This window comes from Taeniopygia guttata, chromosome 4A (genome assembly GCF_048771995.1).
Source record: "Taeniopygia guttata chromosome 4A, bTaeGut7.mat, whole genome shotgun sequence".
Classification (NCBI taxonomy): Eukaryota; Metazoa; Chordata; class Aves; order Passeriformes; family Estrildidae; genus Taeniopygia; species Taeniopygia guttata.
Genome location: NC_133029.1, coordinates 16,178,694 through 16,197,460, shown reverse-complemented (window position 1 = coordinate 16,197,460; position 18,767 = coordinate 16,178,694). Strand labels below are relative to the sequence as shown.

The 18,767-nt window shown below is 41.8% G+C and overlaps 1 protein-coding gene across 1 annotated transcript; it reads right to left on the bottom strand.

The window, feature by feature from the left end:
* Positions 1-362: 362 nt before the first annotated feature.
* On the bottom strand, positions 363-14,209 carry LOC100226530 (homeobox protein CDX-1-like). Its single transcript, XM_012573067.5, has 3 exons — positions 13,402-14,209; positions 3,797-3,942; positions 363-617 (listed from the first exon to the last, which is right to left on the bottom strand). The coding sequence occupies exons 1-3, from the start codon at positions 13,832-13,834 to the stop codon at positions 363-365; spliced, it is 834 nt and encodes a 277-aa protein (XP_012428521.3). The 5' UTR covers positions 13,835-14,209.
* Positions 14,210-18,767: the final 4,558 nt, after the last annotated feature.

Here is an 18,767-nt window from a genome sequence, read left to right as displayed (position 1 = left end):
AGGGGACAGACACTTGGGCACAGCTGCCTCAGCAGTGTGGGACTGATTTCCTGGGCCAAGTTTTGTGCTTTTTTTTGTGTCTGCAGTGGAACAAGTGGCTGTGGCTGCTCCTGGGCTCTCCTTTGCCGCGCCTCCCCAGCTGCTCCAGGCCGGAGGGCTCCTTGTGGCACAGGCATCCCCTTCCCGAGGGACTCCTGCAGTTCCATGGCCCCTGGGAGCTCGTGCTGTGCTGCACACCTGGCAGGTGGCTCTTGGTTCAGTGTCCTTGAAGCTTGTGTGCCCCAGGCTGTGTCACTGCCTGGGTGCTGTAGTGCTCCGGTACCGCTCCGTGGGCTCGGTGCCACCGTGGCTCCCCCGCGGGCTCACTGCGAGGCCACCACCTGCTGCAGGCTCCCTCCGTGCTGCAGAGCGCCCATGGGGAGCGCGGCCGGCGGAGGCGGCGCTGCGAATAGAGAACCGGGCATTTCCGAGTGAGTCTGTGCGTCAGGGACTGGCATCGGGCTCACGGAGCCAGAGTCACTCTGCAGAGAGCCCAGGCTGCTGCCATCAAAGTGAGTCATTTTCTTCTTCATTAATTTTCTCTCTTTGGCTCTGCGATTCTGGAACCAGATTTTCACCTGCAGAGGAGCAGAGGAAAATTGTTTTCAGTTGCTACCAGACTGAATGTGGTCCTTTGTGTATTTAGTCACAGAATCACAGGGAAAATCAGTGGCATGAGCACCACTGAGAAAGGCAGTGACAAACTGAGACAACAGAGCTGTTTGCTTGTTTTTCCTATCCACCAATAAAATATTTATTGATAGCTTGATAAAAAGTGAATTTTGTTGTTAGTTCAGTTATTTCTTTATGGAATGAGCTTTGATTTATTACATTTTTTAAAACAAAATCTAACAGAAAATCTAACACAGAATCTCATGTGTCCTAATGTTTGCCAAAATTATGCAAAAGTGCTGCTACACTGAAAACTGTATGCCGTAGTCAGGGCAAGCAAAGATCTGCTACTAGCCTATAAACTGAGGCACAAAAGTTTTCCTGATTGGATGGTGCATGTTAATTAGTGAGTTCCAGTATTAGAGTCAGTGGAAATTCACTTCTGAGAAGAATTTCACCAGCAATACACAACATTAATTCAAAATATTGTCTTAGGAGTGCCTGAATAGCTGAGTGATTTCTACTTCATTTGTAGATGGAGCCAGAATCTGCTGCTGCTTCCCACACAATCCAGTGCCACCAGTGTCCCTGCCCTGTCACAGGCACACAGCCACCTTTGGGAAGGAATGAAGGACCTGCTGAAGGAGGATCTTGATTGGGATGGGACAAGTGAGTACGTGAGCTGAAGGTGAGTAATGGGCCGCTGAAAATACTGCAGAACTTGTTGAGGTGTGAAATGTTCTGTGGTAACTGGACTGGCTTTGGATGTGAATCCCCAGGGTTGGATTGAAATCTGTGCACACAAGCTGTTTACCCTTGGAAGTTGCTCTGAATCATGTCTACTCAGTGTAATAAGTCAAGCTACCTCATTCAGGTTTGTTGTGTTTTCTTGTGCAGACAGCAAAGGAAACATTTCTGTCACCGTTTTCTATAACTCAAAGAGAAAAAAAAATCAATATTTTGCTGAGAAATATTGGTCTGTTCAATTATTTTTTGCTAGAAACTAGAAAGGGAAAGAGAGCAATGATTGGAAAGGAGGTAAAACAGTGAGAGGTGATAACACCTGTGGCTACCAGGCTGCATTTTAAAAGATCACTGGTGAAGCCCAACAAAACATCTTAAGGACCCTCTGTGACAGTCTCAGGGTGCTTCTCCTTGAGGCATTACTGTTCCATTTTACAGCTGAATGATTCAAATACATGCAAAGCCTATGTAAATTTAATCCAGGTCTCTTAAGTCCCAGGCTGCCATCTGAGATGTTTGGCAGTTCCTTTTGTTGTCTTAGCTCTGGAATATAATTTCAGTACCAAATTGTGTTCTATTAAACCAGTCTCAAGCCCTCTCAGATCTCTTGCATTCTGACTGTGCAGAGATAATCCGTCTCGTAATTTCTTTCAAACATTTGCCAAAATGTATGAAAAGATGAAACAATCTAGAAACTAAACCAACATTCCAGAATTACCCTCTGGCTTCAATGTTCTTACCTGCCTGTGAATTGAGGTTTTTATTCTGGTTTGTTGTTAAATTAGGGAAGCAGATCTGCAGAGAGAAATTAGTAGGCAGTGCAGGGTCATGTGCCAATTATCAAATAAGTCCTAGTAAGAACAGGTCTGTAATGTCAGACCAAAAGCTGACAGGGCCAGCTGCCTCTGTCTGACTTGTTCTTCACCTGTTGCCCTCCTTCCTTTCAATTCTTTTTTCCATGCACATCTCTCTTCCCCTGAAGTCTGATTTTCTCTCTTCTTTCTCATCCTCATAATCTCCTTTATTCCTGTATCCTTTCTATGTTAACAGTGCTTCACTTTGCCTCTTTTTCTTTAATTAAATATTGCATCTTTCCTTCCTTGTTTAAACAATTTTTCTTCATCCTTTTGAGATACTCCTTCCAGGGAATTTTGGATTTTGGCAGAGGCAAGAAAAAAGTTTTTCCAGAAAATCAATTGAGGTTTTAGGTAGCGTTCAGAGAAACTTGAGATAGAACTATGTGTGTTCAGTTGTGCTCATATGATGGAGTTTTTTAATTTGTACAAAAGAATGGTGTTGGGAGTCTGTCAGTATTTATCACTTAATCTTCCATTAAAAAAAAACACTTCAGAGATGTAGGTTGTATGAACTGTAATTCATTTTGTTCTTGATATATTGATGATGAAGAAGAACAAATATTGCAAAAGCTGTTGCCAAGTTTCTCCAATATATACAAAGAAATGGATCACATATTTTTGTTTCACCTCTTCAAATACACTCACAAAAACATTCATCAGGAATTACCACTGAGCTAGGAAGTTTCAAGTAAATATCACTGGTTGTTAACAGAAGCAGGGCCGTAATATTCAAATTCATCATAATTAAATCAAATTATGAATGTTTTAACAGCCAGAAAAAAGACACACAGTGTATTTTTTATACCTATCTGAAACAATTTTAATTTTCAACAATTAAATCCAGGCATTCAGCAGCAGATTGAGGAATATTTGCAAAATGGGTGTTTGCTTCTCCATCTCTCTAAGCTCAGCACGTGTTGTGTGAGCCAGGTTCAAGTTGGATGGACAGTGCTACAATGGGTGGGTTCTGGACAATTCCTGCTCAGCAGAGCCCGTAAAACAATAGTGAATCAGACCTAATCACGGGATTGTGTTTTGATTTATCTTCTGGGAACAGAAGTGGAATTTGGAGGGGAGGAAATGGGGCAGGAGAAAGGAGTAGCACGTATGTAGGAAATCTTTAACAAAAGGTACAAGGCAGCCAAGGAAACAAAACCCTTCAAGTGTCCTGACCATACTTGAGCTCATCACTTCCATCTCCGCTATGACCAATTTGGTTATGGAATTCCCACTGAATTCCCAGCAGAACCAGGACTTCTGCTTTAGAAAGTTCAGCATGAAGTTCTCCCTGCTACCGCAGCCCAGAGAGAATTCCAGGCAGGATTTTGGTGATATAGTTTAACTCGTGTTTCTCAGAATGAGAAAAAGATGGTGTGTGCATTTCCTGGGTTATTGCACAGCCCTAGTTTGGGTTCTACTGCAAAGGGAACCCAGTGTTTGGTTACTCGTGTCATTGACATTTCTGTATTCTTTACCATGCAGTTATCTCCTCAGCAGCAGTCATAAATTCAATGGAAACTCTGGATGGGTGATCCATACTCTACCTGTCTCTCGGAAAGTCTTAGGTTTGCAGCAAGTTCAGACTTCCTCCTGATTGTAATGTATCTGTTGTAATGAAACTCCTTCTCTAATTCTAATCTCTGATGATCTGTGTAAACCACTCGGTACTTCTCTCTCGTTCTTGTTTTACCTGTTTTGAAAGAAGAACACATTGCTTCAAGCTAGGATTTTTTCACTTTAGTATCACAAAATATCTGGCTTTACATTTGAAAATATCTAGGGTGGGGATTTTAGGCCCGATTCTCTATGCACTTACCCAGAGTAACTCCCTTGACTCGGTCTTGATTTACAACACAAGAGGTTCATACCATCAGATACTAGGTTTGCTCCTTAGTAAATAGATAAACTGCTTCTCGTGTTCTTTATCACTCCTGTGTTATCATTTGGGAAAGGGAAGACATTCCTGGTAAGAATAAGGAGCCAGGAAACCTGGGTTGTGTTCCCAGCTCTGCTGCAAGCTTCCTGCCTGGTATTGCACTGCTCTTGTCTCTGTCCCTAGAGCTGACACTCTTACCTGCCTCAGAGAAAATCATGAAGGACATTTTACTGCACAGAAAATACTGAGAGCTTCCAAAATTCCTCATTTCTTGTTGCTAGAAAAATTCCTCCAACATTGTGATTGTTACTGCAATATGGAGGTTGTGTTTTCCCATCAAGTCTGGCACAGTCTGCCCACAACCTGATAACAGCACAGGGAACAGTAACATAGATTTTCAGATGACAGTTCATAAAAAAGAGAAAAGGCAAGCAATAATACTTCACAATGGGCAGGGAACTGCAGCATCTGCTGTTTTGGGAGCAGCATTGCTGCCTCCCTTCAGCTGTGGGTGCAGCTGAGTGGAGCAGACACGGCTCAGCAGCATCCAGGGCATTAAAAGGCAATGGCAGATGACAGGAGCCAGGGAGCACAGATGCAAGGAGCTGAAATTTTATGGATTCCATACGGGGTCATTTCTGAGGACAGAATGTGTGGCTGCTCTGAAAGAAAGCTGAGAATGGAAAAGGCTGCTGCTGGCTCCCTTCCTCTCTGGTTTATGATTTAGGGAATCAATATATTGGAGATCAGCACCTGCTTAAAGCCAAAGCCTGAGGTCTTCCCACATTTTAAACAAATTGGATCATTGTCGTGTTAAGACCAGTGTGATTGTCTTTGCTGACCACAATCTTACCGTTTTTTGACATGTATTTTATATAGACATTCCTTCAGATGTGTGTATTTAGCCAGTGATTTGTCTGGAACAGGGAATATGTTTTCAGTATTTTTCTGCTCTGTATTCCATTGTGGTGCTGGAGGTTGAGAAACTGTGCCCTCAGTGGTCACTGCAGCAGAAGAAACCCCTCAGGCTCAGGTTCTCCCAGGTGATGCACAGAACTCAGGTGTTTGTACCTGTACCCACTTGCTGTTGCTGCAGGTGTCGTGTGGCTTTGCACAGCAGCTCCTGTTTGCTTACAGAGCTTTTTCTGACAAGATTATAGAGATGCCTAATTCCTCAGAAAACAGGTGCCACAAGCTCCTAATAATTACACTCTAATAAGAGCAGTTAATTTTGAATGGGGTGAAATAGATTCTCAGGCATGGGGTTGGTAACATTTTAGTGTCTGAGTAGATCTTGATGGCACAGAAGAGTCACCAGCTTTCCCTGGCTGGAGAGAGGAGCTGGAGGGGTAATCTCTCAGTGCTGCCAAAGGCCTATTCCTACCCAGCCCCTCCTTCCCACTCCCCTTCATAGCTCCCAAAGATCAAAATTCAGGGTACAGGACTACAGCAGAATCTTGGGTTAATGTTTTTCGCCCATCTGTGGAGGGAGATGTGATGTTTCTTTGGTTTTTTTTATGGAACGTATTTAAAGTTAGCATTGCCTTCCACTTGCCATGCACACCATATCGGGACACTTTTGCCTCTTCCACTATTTGACAGTCAGGACTTTGCTATTTCTAAGAATTTTTGGCTCACCAACCTGTTGATTGCATTAGAAATTTCTTCAGGTTCTGCTCCTCTGTACTATTTGTATAGATCCCAGAGCCAGAGTAGGTGAGCACTGGAAGTCCTGGGCAGTGCAATGCTGTAAATAAATCCTTTTATAGCCTGGATGGGGATGGTTCCAGTTCACCCTACAAGACAGGGGCTCTCTAGGACTCTCCCAGGCTTGTAGAACCAAGTCTTCATCAGAATTTGGTCCTTCAGCTCCCATGTTCCAACCCTGGGAGAGTATCAATAGTGCCTTTACAATGCTCTGGGCATCATCCAACTCTTCTTAAGGCCATCAGGCTGATTATTTGGAATATTTCAATAGGGAAAATAAGTGTGGGGTTGCTCCTTAGGCTGTGGGTTCTGCTCAATTCTTTGTCTCAAATCTGTTTACAGCATTAAAGTAAGAGTCTCTAAGGAACAGCAGTGATTCAGTTCAGTCCACATAAATACCAGGACATTTGTTTTCCTTCACTGGAAGTGTAAATTGTTTGTTTAACATATGGTAACCTGTGGTGCTTTAATGCCTCACTTGATATTTTTCAACTTTTGATCTCTTTAACTGGTAGTTTGGTTAAGGGTTTTTTTCCTCTTCAAATGAGAATTTGGGGTCATTCTACAGGACAAAATGTTTAACATGTTTCCTTAGTGTCCTTTGTGTTGTTAAGATGGAGTACACAAAAGAGCAACAAGGTGATCTTATCTTGACCTCTATTCTCATTCAGAAGGCACAGACAAATATCAAATGTTCCTCTATTGCCAAAACAAGGTGGTAAACTTCAAGAAAAACCTTCCTGTTTCTGGTTTTAAGTGCTTAAACCCTTATAACCTGAATAGGAGAGAGTTGTGGGTTTTTTTTTTTTTTCTTTTTAAGCTGAAGAAGGAATTAAAAGTACATGGAAAACTGAATTTTCTCCTATAAGATAATTTATTTCTGTATGAGTAGCTCTCAGGTTCTTTTAGTGGAATTGATATTATCTGGATTATTTTTGAAGGAAGATTGGGAGTTTTGACATCTAATTTCTTTCTTAAAGTTAAGAAAATAATTTAGAAAGTAAAAAAAGCAAAAGTAAGGAAATTCTGAGAAATGCTCTGAGAAAAATTCTCTGATATGTCACATAAACCTTGTCTTTAATAATTTGATTTTTTTTTCTGTGTAGAGTAATACTGTCTATGAGAGACAAGACACAGTGGGAGCTGAGATGTGCCAGAGTCTTCCAAGAGATACTTTTAGCTCTGGCAGAGCCATGTTTTAGTTTGTTAGGCCTTTACTCTCCTTGATGTCAGTGAGAGTCTTCCTACTGCCTTTGTTGGATGCTGGGCTGGAATTAGTCTGCACATGGCATTTCCTTTCAAAGGCAAAACACACTTTTATTTGCCAGAGTTAACAAACAGCAGCAACAGAGCCCATCCCTAAACAGTTTGGGACTTCAGCTTCTGAATTCCATCTGTTAGAGCAGATCCACTTTACTGTGGTTCTGCAGACTTACTGGTTTTAATTTCAATTGCATTTTATTTCCAGGAGAAATATTACCTGAGTAAAATTTGAGATGGGCCTAATGGATTCACCCCATAGATAGTGGGAGGATGTTCTTCACTTCTCAGGACTTAATGGCAGAATTCAATGATGCAATGATAAAAGTCCTTGTATTAACCCAGTTCTGTATTGGAATCCTGTATATTTTCCTCACTTAGGTGAGTGAAATAGCCAGCATTTGACTTTGTACCATCTTAATTAATCTATCTTTTGCTAATGACAGGTTAAAATTTTTATCAGCAGTACTGTGTCAGCTCTATAGGGAATATGTTCTGGCATGGACAGTTACACCATGGAATTGTGGTTGGAGAGGTTATTGGTGCTTGGATGGAAGAGAAATGAAACAAAAGGGCTTTGAAGCATCTACCTTTGCAGCCTGCCTGCCTTTGTGCTGGGGGAGTGGATTTCCTGCCTTTCATGAGCTATATAAGAAGAGGGAGTTTTTCAAAACCCTCTTTTGCACTAGTGACTACTGAGGAGTACCTTTGGACCAGCAAGAAATCAGATATTTCAGGGCTGGAAATCTTTTAGTGGGATATAGTTTAACAATGCTGCTTCATCACACCCACTATGGGCAATTTTTGTGACTGGCCAAGTTTTGAGCTGGGGGAAGGGAACGGCTTTCCCATTGGTCATAAAATTCACAGAGTATTTCTTCTGAAGACAATAAAGCTGGGAGAAGGCCTCTTTATTTGCTGTGAAAATCATCACCCTTTCCGGCAATATAACTCCTGAAGAAAAGAGAGAGAAGGAAGAGACAAGACTGCATATCAAAGCAAAGTGAAGTGTTAAAAGGGTCTGTTGCCTCAATATGACAGATAGGCCTCAAAACCTCAGACAATGTAGGCCAGGAAAGGAAAAAAAAAAAACCACCATCGGACCTCACAACTTGTTTACAAAGCAAAATAAATTAGCATTAGAACCAGCCCTAGGCCCTCTTTCAGAGCTTTCTCTCTTAACTTTTCAGGAATACTCTGCAGGCACTGAAACCAGCATCTTCCATAAAATCAGAAGCTGCATGAAGATGTCCTAGGATAGGATAGTGTGGGATTACTGTGGGATTGCTGACAAAGCATTGCGACCTGGATTCCAGGCTTCAGCAGTGTTTCAGAGGAAGTTATGTCTGTCCTTGGTGCCTGGATGTTACCTTAAATCATCCCAGAAATGTGAAACAGCTTCTGGCCTGAGGATATGCTCAGTTCCCACCTGCATCTCTCTGTTATTTAGTACTAAAAAACAGATGCTAATTTTTGAGTTTATAAAGATATAGACTGACAGAGATCGGGCCTCAGAGTTTTGTTCAGGACTCTAACTACTTATGTACTTCGAAAATGTTGGAAAAGTAAGGGGCAAATTCTCTCTGACTTAAGTCGGTAATTTAATTGAATTAATTTAAATTGTGAAGCAAAAGTAATTTTTAATAAGTTTTGAAGACAAACATTGTGCTACACATGATTTCTGTAAAGCTAAATTAAAAAAGAAAAAAAAACCAACAAGCCACCAGCCACTGTATTAGAACATGTGACATAGATCCAATCTTATATAATATGCCTGTCAGAAATCTTGGTGTGATAAGTAGGTGTCCTGGTCCTGTGCATTACTGCAAAGTTAGGTGCTAAAATTTTGGGAAACTCGATATAATTCTGTGTTTGTATTTTCTGCTATGTCTTGCTCATCTGATCTTTTATACATGCTCAGATTGTTCATGCTTGAAAAACCAGAACAGAATCAGAATTGAAAGCTTTCAACAGACTTGAATTTTCCCTTCTGTTTTCAATTTTGAATATGTTCTGCTATTCTGGAATAAAGCTGGAATAAATAATTGGCCAAATTCTGTTCTTCCCTTTGCTAGTGTAAACTTTTCTATTTATCTTAATCTATAGAAGGAATTGGATCCAAAGCAGAGTCATTTTTATTCTCTTTAAGCAATGACTGGACAGGTAGATGCACTCAACCTGCAGAAAATGCCAGTGGATTTCTGAGTGGCAAACCAGGGGAAATCCCATTGCCAAGGACTGTACAGACTAAAAGGAAAGTGATTAGCTGAGATTTTTCCCAAGTGTAGTATGTTCTTTAGCATTCATCATTTTACAGGAATGGCTTCTAAAGAGGCTTGTTCCTCTTCCTTCCATTTGAGGGAATATAACTCCTTCCTTCAAAGACTAAGTGGGATATATTTACAGTGCCTTTAGTCATGATGCTCTCAGTTCTCCTGTCACCAGCAGCAGAAAACTGTCTTTTGTGTCTGCAGAGTAAATTTTTATTGAAGAAGAATGATAGGAGAGTTGTCATCTACAGGGAAAATCTTTCATCTGAATTAGTTCACCTGTTTCAAAAAGTGTCCCCACCCTGTTTTATGGTAACATAACTGCAGATCTTAAGTTGCTCTTTCAGCTTTGTGAGCAAATTCTCCTGGGAGTTCCCTGCTTAAACTCAGTGTTTTGGGCACACTCTTACCACAGGTGTGTGTTGTTTTCTCACACAGTCATAAAGTCAAGTCTACTCCTGTGTGAGCGATGACACAGCTCCATAAAAATCCTGAAATCAACAGGACGAGATTTGTAGCTAAGGTGGTTTTATTCTACTTTCCATCAAAGAATTTGCCTGTAATTATGTCTTGTCTGTGTGTGTGGAATTACTACCCCACATTTCTATCTGTGGCTTTGTTCTGTTCTGTGTTACAATTGCTCCTTGTCCTGGCTGTGCTCACCCTCTCCAAGGAGAGGTTGAGGAGACAGCAGCAGTGTAAGGGTTGGAGTAGAGTCTTTTCTCTCAGTGTTTGTGGCTGAAAATCCTGAGTACTCAGTGCTTCCTCTTCAAGTGTTCTGAGTCAAAACACATTGGCTTTTTCCTGTATCCTCAACATGCTGAGGAGTGCAGAGATAGGGCACTGGATTCTACGGGCTCTGTGTTGAGGATCCAGTCCCTGCAGTGCTAAGGCAGGGACAGACACTCAGCTATCCTTCAGTCAGAGAAAGAAGGATGCATGAAAGTCTCAGCAGGACTTTTCTGCAGGAAATGTGTTCTGATAGTACTAAATCAGGATGATAATCTCACATGAAATAATGAGATCTTCTGGAGGTTTCAGGTAACCTCATAAATTTCACTTTATATCAGTTGAATACATGGTTCTACATTGATGTTGTTTTTAAAGTTACAGAGTAAAACTTGAAATAATTTGTTCCTTTGTTTCAGATTAGTTGTGTAGATAACAGTATCAAAAGACCTGGAGGGCACGAGGCAGTAGTAGAAATTGAAATAAAGTGTTTTGTTTATCATCTGTCAGGACATGAGGCTGCAAAGCACCAGTAACTATGAAATCTTTGGAGATGGGAATGCCATGGACTCAGGGCCTTGTTTCTGTAGCTGCTCCAAGTCAGACTATTGAAAGTGAACCTTTGGCAAGAATCTCTCCCAGTCTTGAAGGGATAAGATTACAGGAACGTTTCTTGCACACTTCTGAAAATATCTTGCAAAAATTACTTGCTTTAATAATGATTGTTTTCACAGTGAAATATTATCAGTAGCATTGATAATTAGTGCTTTGCAGAATGTAATGAATAAATAGCAAAATTAATTTGTCTAAATGATTACTGTTGTGATCACCTCAGATAAGTCTGAGCCTCCTTTTTTCATCATTAAGAGCAGTGGTCTGTATCTATTCACAGGGAATAAGGAAAACTAATCAATAATAAGTGTGATTCCTTCATTCTTGCAACACCAGACCTTTGCTGAAATTCCCAAAGGTTTTGTAAAGAGACAGAAGGATAATGCTCAATGAACACAGACAGCTTTAAGGATGTAAAAAGAATTGGATTCCATCTAAGAAAATTATGAGGGGTTTGATCATGATCCAGCAAGCAACATTTGCAGTGAGCCTGGTCACACACCTGAAATCACTGCAACACCTGCATGTACAGAGCCAAACTCACTCAGGTGCTTTCCTAGAGCTGACACTGCTGCAAGGCAAAATATTTTAAAGTTATTTCATTTCTTGGGAAACCATGAAGGACAACAGTGCCCTTGATTTTAAACAGAAAAAGACAGAGATAAAGGAGTGAAGGGAGAGAAAGGAACCAACTCCAGTGAAGCAGATCTGCTGGCACTGAGCCTACCTGGCCTAGCAGAAAAACTAATATATATATATAAGAGGGAAAGAAGCAGCAGGGGAATTCCTTCTCTGGACTTTTTCCCTAAAGCAGCACTCAGTAGCTTTTAAATGTAGCCTTCCACTGGCCCACGGGCATTTGGGAGGGTCTGTTCCTATGGCCTGCTGATTTCTCCCATTCTGGACACAGACATACTCAATATCTTTTTAGACTACTCCAGAAAGGAGACACTCACAGCTCTCCTGGGAATGCTCTGACCTTTGCAGGCTTGAAATTTGGAAAGTTAGAAATCTCTAAGTTCTTCTTGAGCAGCAGTTAGAATGTGATATTTATATTATGTGGATCTATATCTATCTCTATATGAGTGTTTGTTGTATCCATCTATCCCAGTGTCCCACTATGAAAGGGACAGCACACAACAAATAAGATCTGCTCCATTGGTGTGACTGGAATCCACAGGAGCACAAAGCAGGTAAGGGAGGGATGAGGAGAAGTGGGTTTTTTTGAGCAAGGGTTCTGCCACCTGTAAATCCCACAAGTAGTGAGCAATTTTGTTGCCCTTGTAAGGACTCCTCAAAAGTAAGCTACAAGATTTTTCAAAACAGGCCCTCTTTTGTTTTTTCTTGGATAATATTCAGTGAAGAACAAATATGATTTTAAAAACACAAATTTTTTATCCCCCCAAATTCTTATTCACACAGAGCAACAGCATGTTCTGATTGTTCTATTGAATTCTGTGGACTCTCCATGAACTAAAGTTGTGTTAAGCAGGAGTGAGGAGGACTCTGCCCATACAAATCAGATGCATTATTTTAATACAGACAACTTCTCTATGCAGTTGCTTTCAATTCTCTAATGTCTGGTTTAAATAATTGCTATTCCACGAGAGATTGATTCAGTCCCTGCTTTGAAGACTTTTATTTACAGGCAGGTGTGGAGGGAGGGAGGGAAGGGAAGGAACCTTCCTGGGATGCAGCACTGAAATACTGGGAGCAACTCTTTAGGGAAGGAATTGAGCATCCCTAATTTTTACTGATCTCAGTGCATGGCAAAGCTGCTCAGCACCTCAGAGGATCAAAACTTTCATACAGCAGATTATTACTCTGTTCTTTTCAGGCAGTTTTCCCTCTTTTTTTTTCCCCTTTCTTGATTAATACTTTTTTCATATACAGGGCACAGATTTTTGTTTTAGGGATGCTCAATGTTTATATTTTTCTCTTGTTCCTCCTCCCAATGAAACAGAACCTTTCTTTCAAGCTTCATAGCTTATTTTTGCCGTTTAAATACAATTGAGTTATTGTTTTGTACTCCTTGACTGTCATGCAGCAGAGCCTAATCTGTGGCTATATTACCAGGCTGTGTTACCATGGATCTTTGTATTTCTGCATATTCTGAGAACTGCTACTACGAAGTGAGGCAAGCCTTTTCTTATCATCCCTGTTTTTGAAGCATTGACTCATTGTTTGATCCTGCAGATCTCATTTCAGTGTTCTGAGATTTGGAGGGGTTGTTTCTGGTAGAAAGCCTTACTGCCAACCCCCTACTGTGCATATTTTACTTGAAGTTTTCCTAGGTACTCCAAAACTTGAGGAAAGTAAGCAAAGAATAGGTGATGGTGAATAAAATTTTTCTTTCCAACTTTCATCCCAATCTAGAGAACTCCTATTAAAAGCAACTATTGGATATCACAAACTTTAAAAACATATCTGAAGTGAGAAATGAAAGGACATTGTTTTCATTTCCCAAAGGACTAAGGGTCAAGCAAGAAACACAAGAAATAATAACTGACCAAACCTAGCATCCAGTAATTGAACCAATATTTAAGTGCTAGCAAGAGAATCCTTCAGAGCAATCAGGATCTTTCTTTATTAATCTCAGTCCTTCCCTCTGAACGGGAAACCTGGCAAAACCCCCACAATGACACAACAACAAGTAAAAACCTCTTCTCAGCATAAAACCTCCGCGCCCTCCTACCTGTGGAAGTGGATTGCACCGTTTTCCTCATCCACTCATAAGAGCTGTGCCTTTGGCTGTTGGGAGAGATTTGCTGGGCATTAATTGTATCTACAGGAGGTAACCCCGCAGCAGCAGCGGGGTGCAGGGCGCTGTAATCAGCAGAGCTGTAGGAGCCCTGGCCAGGGGACGAGCCATTGATGTGGGCAGCGGGCACGGCGCTGGAAGGGCCTGGGCCGTAGGCGCTCCAGTCCTCGCGCTGGGGGCCGTAGTGGGAGCCCCAGGCTGGCGCCGGCTGCCCGTGGGTGTCCAGGGCTGGCACAGGGTGGTATCCCATGTAGTCGGAGTAGGCTGGAGCAGACACGAAGTTTTGCACGGGCAGGTTGTTGCTGGTGCACCTTGCGGATCCCGGATACATGCTGGTGTCTTTATCCAACAGATAGCTCACGTACATGATGCTCACAGCCTGCCTTTGTCTTGCTGGGACATCCTGCTCCTCGCAGGGTTTGTTTGATCTCCCTTCCCCTCCTCTTTCTTTCTCTCTTTTCTAGCCCAGCCTGGCTCTATAAATGACTCCTGCTAGCCCTGATGTCCCTTTACTACACATGATTAACAATGGTTTTACCAGGTGCTGGTGGTAACAGTTTACTAAGGTCCTGCCTGATGTCACAGATAACTGCCTGCCCCAAAATTACATTTGCATTCAAATGAAGGGCTGCCCATGCAGGCAACCCCACCTTGCTGCTAGTTCCAGTGCTTCCTTTCTCACAGATCTTTATGTATTGCCAGCCCCGTTCTTTACTTTGAGAATGTGGTTTGAAATCTCGTGGTCTTCCAGCAGAGCTGAGTACGTAGTTAACCATAACTGTTCAGACAGTAGAAGTTGTATTTTTCTTGAGTAGTGCATGTCAGGATCTCACTTCAGGCACTCGGTTAGAGTTAGTCAAAACTTGGTGTCTGCTGGTCCAGTAGTAGTTCTGCTTCAATGTGCTCTATTTTTTTAAGCTAAAACCAAAGGAGCAGTTCAGTGTTTAACAGCAGCTCTTACAGAGCTCCTCACACGAGCACTCTTCTTGACTTCAGCTCTTCATCTGTGTGGGAGGGCACTCAGAAACCACAGTAATCCTGGTGATTTTACCATTACAAAGGATATACAAGAAGTCTCATAGTCATTTTGAGCATTTGTTCATACGAATAGTCTTGTTGATGTTAGCAAGCTATTCATGAGCTGGCTGCTTGCCACGGTGATTGAAGTTCCTCTATTCTAACCTCCAACGTTCACAGAAAGGGAATCTGTTATTGAGAGAATGCAGAATTTGTCACTTTCCCTGTGCTTATGTCTTGGTTGTGATATTGAAATGAGTGATAGTTTTCCCTGAAGGTTTTTTTTTGTTCTTGTTGCTGCGCTTCTTCACAATAAGTAACACCTTTTCTTGGAAATATGGGAACAAAGTATAACTTCTTAACTCAGGAAAGCAGTTTCCTAACTTTCAGGAGCAATCTTATGTTTGTGAGTAACAAATCCCTAGGAGATCATCTGTAACCAGGAGCAAGGAGAGAAAGTGTGGATTTCTTTTTTTTGTCTCTTAATGGGAGTTCACCCTATTTTCATTCCCATTCCCTTAATGATGTGATACTTAATTGCACCTTTATTAATGATTAGACTTGTTAAAAGGAGTTTTTCCTTAAACAGGTGCAAAGAATAATGAGTTTTTTCTTTGTTCAGAGGTGTATTTTTTCTCTGAGTCTTTTGCACTTTAACACCATTTAAAACTTCCAGGTTCTCGGGAGGAAGGACTCACTTTGCACACCTGACAACACCGTTGTTTCCGGTAGTGAGAGAATGGTGTCCTTAGGCTGAACTCACAATTTGCCTTGGGGACAGAGTTGTGGAAAAAGCTTTTTTGACTCATAATCTCAGAAGCACAGCTACCTGCTCAGAGTATTTCAGATTCTTCCGCTGTGCACTTGAGTAAAATTTGTTCTCTTTTGCTTGTTTGATTGTTTTGGAGCTGATATTTTGCCAATGTAATTGCTGAAAGGTATTTTAAAAATCATTAGGTGGCGGGAAGTTGCCAGAAGCTGTTTCTGCTGCTTGCATATGTGAGCTTACTTGGTTGCAATTTGCACATCTGTGACAGCTGGCCACTCAAAATTACCCAGCAGAGCTGCTGGGAAGGACTTCTCAAATCCAGGGAAGTCAGTGATCAGTGAGTCATGGATCTGAGCTGCTTCATTCTGCTGAGCAGCAAAATAAATCACAGTTGTCCAGTTTAGAATTAAGTGTCTCCAAATAGCCTGTCTGCAGTTAAAGTGTGATTTTAATGTAGTGGGATCTTCCTATTTTTTAACTTGAGTGTTTTTCTCCCTTCTGTGGTTGCTTAGTAGCTCTTGAGTGTTGAAATAGTTACAAAGAAAGATTTTTTTTAACATCTTTTTGTTGTAATTTAATTTAATTTCTTCTCTTCCTCTTCAAAACTGTTGAAGCCTACATCCTTGTAGGCATTTCAGAGCCTCTCCTGAGTGCAGGTGTAGCAATAAATCAGCCAGAGGAAGAGGCAGCATTTGCTCCTTTACTGGAGCCCTGCAGCTGTCTGAAAAATGTTCTAATTATGTTAATTCAAGGAAACTTTTCCTGCAGGCTTTATGTACCTGATAGACCCAAGCACAGAGCTCTGCAGAAGGGCTGAGTTGGATCTGCCCTTGTTCAGTGTTCAGGAATGTTGGATACACCAGGCTCCAGTCATGGATTCATTCTCTCCCACTGCAGCATTGTTCCATGAGGAACATTATGGTCTGTATTTCACAATGGTTCAATTTGTCTCATGGAGCTACTGAAAGCAGTACAATGGTGATTAGTCCTGTGTATTAGAAAAATCACATAAAATTCCTTTCGAAGCTTTCAGTAATACTGTATATACTGATATGGAAGGAGATTTTTCCTTTTCCATACTGCCTAAAGAAAGGGCTTTACAATCTCGGATGGTTGAACTGACAATGCTTTTGCTCCTCTGGCCTCATGCTGTGCCCACAAAGCAGGAAACCATTTCCTTTGGATTCCTGAGTACCCTAAGTTGGTCTGGCTTCAGCAAGCTGTACTTTAGCTTTGTTTAGTCCAAGCTTTTATAATTTTTATCATTTCCATCATATCTATTAGTTAAACCAGTCATTAGACTGTGATTGCTGGAGCTATGTGAATAATCACATGTTAATATAGTTAATTTAAAATGAAATATTCTCAAAAGTGCTCAAATGCAATGTGAATGGAAATGAGAAATCGCCCTGACTCTCAAGAGGGAAAAGAACTTTATTGAGATGCTCCTAAACTACCTTCACCCTTGGGCCTCTCTAAGATGCATTTTTCTAGTTCTAAATTTGAATAGCTTCCATCCTCTGAAGCTGGGAGTTGGTGTCCACCAGAGATCCTGGATGGGAAAACATCTCTGAAGGAGTCTTTTCAGGTGATGATGATGTGGGGAGAGACCAAGCAACAACACTGGGCTTCTCCAGTCCACTTTGATTATTTCTCTTCTGCCACATGAGTCTCCAGAGCTCTCCTTTGTTGTGTCCCAAAGCCATGGATCTGCTAAGGCCCCATCCTTGTGTTACCAAGCTCATCTCTCTCACATTTTAACCACATCCCTGTCCTGGGATACAGACCTTCTCCTACACATCCCATCTTCTTATCTAAGGACTGACAGAGCTCCAGTAGCTCTGTTTTATTTTTCTGAGCTTTTTTTTTTTTTTTGTGTTGTTTTTTTTTTTTTTTTCTTTTTGGTCTCCAAAGAGTAGCAGCACCCATTTTCCGAGGCGTGTTCTGGTTCCAAGCCTGATCTCTGACTCCAGTGAAGCAATGGGGACAGCTGCTGGTCAGCTGCCTGCATGGCAAGGAGACCTTTCCGGGCTTGCAGGGCTCATGACCTTATTCAGATTTCAAAGTCCTCAGCCTGCTCAGTTCTGTTTGGATCGGGACTCGTGTCTGTCACATATCCAGCTGCAGGAAGCAGCAAAGCTCCTGAAGAATCCTGGCTTGAAATTCTGGATATGTTGCAGGGATTTTTGCTCTGCTGTTTGATTAATGGTAACATCTCTCCTTTGAAACCTGAAGTGGACTATTATAGAACGTGCCAGGTTTTTAAAAATTAATTTTTACAAGGAATTTTCTGGGCTACAAAGGTCTGAAAGGTGCTGCAATACAGAGTGGGACTGCTGAGCAGTGACAGAGCTGGGGTGTGAATAGACAGGGCTGGAACAGTCCTGCCATCCAACGTGGCACCGAGCCACAGGGCTGGAATGTCACATCCACTGCACACCAGGGAATGGTCTCAGGAGGTGATGTCAGTGAGGAGCCAAGAGCAGGACTGTGAGATTTTAATCTTGTATTCTCTAAAGAGTAGCTGTGCTTCAAATGTATCATCTTTGTTAATCGGTGCTCTTAAAATAAGTTAATCAGTGCTCTTAAAATAATGCCCTCATCTTCCAGCTAACATGTTGACATAAGTGTAGCCTTTAAGAGGGCTACAGTAAACAGCTGTCTCACCAGAACTCTGATAATACTCCTAGTTCTGAAAAAAAGAATCTCCTTTCCTCACTGTTGTTCTCTGTGCTTTGAATTTTAACACCTTGCAATGCACTGGATCTCCTTGGGCTGTGTGAGTCACGGCCCTGCTGCAATGGGATTGGAAGTGGTGACATTGTGGCACCCTTAACCCGATAATTCACTGCTCCATAACCTTCCCAGAAGTGCAAACAGATCACAGCCTCTGTCCAGTGCCTGCTGCCTCGCCTGCCCCACTGCTGCCCACAGGAACAGGAGAAAAACCCATCCACAAAGAGCTCCCTTTGGTCACTTCACACCTGGTGCACAACACAAGGTTCCAGCCCCAGGCTGGGGGGAATTCCTGCTCAGCTCAGCGAGCAGCTGAGTTCAGCAAAATGGGATCCAGCATTCCCATCTGTGGGGTTTTGTGTTGTGTGTGTGGTTAACACTTCTCTGCTGCTGGAAACCCTTCCTTGAAATTTAGAAGGAAACTGTGTTATATTTTAATATTAGGGCTACTAAATCCTGTCTGGGGAAATTCTTTACCTTAGGTGATGCTTTTGAAAGCTCTGTGAACACATGGCTCTAGGAACACATTCTGGATTTGGGCGCTTGGGTGCTGAGCACAGACTGTATGTGGAATTTTTTCATCGAATTCTTAATGAACATCAAGATTTTTTTTTTTTTTTTTTTTGAGGAGTGTGTTTCCCTCCACCCTCCTTTAGTGTGGAAAATATACCTGGAAACGAGAATATCTCAGCATAGGTGAGGGATCCATACAAGTACATTTTCCTACAGCAGTGTAGTCACTCCTGAATGAAAGTCACAGCAATGGCCTCTTCGAAGT

Coding starts and splice junctions, on each gene's coding strand:
- LOC100226530 (XM_012573067.5), bottom strand. CDS start 13,834: ATGTACGTGAGCTATCTGTTGGATAAAGACACCAGCATGTATCCGGGA. Junction 3,943..13,401: donor GGTGCAATCCACTTCCACAG/GTAGGAGGGCGC, acceptor CTTTCAAAACAG/GTAAAACAAGAACGAGAGAG. Junction 618..3,796: donor TAAGACTTTCCGAGAGACAG/GTAGAGTATGGA, acceptor GCTCCTCTGCAG/GTGAAAATCTGGTTCCAGAA.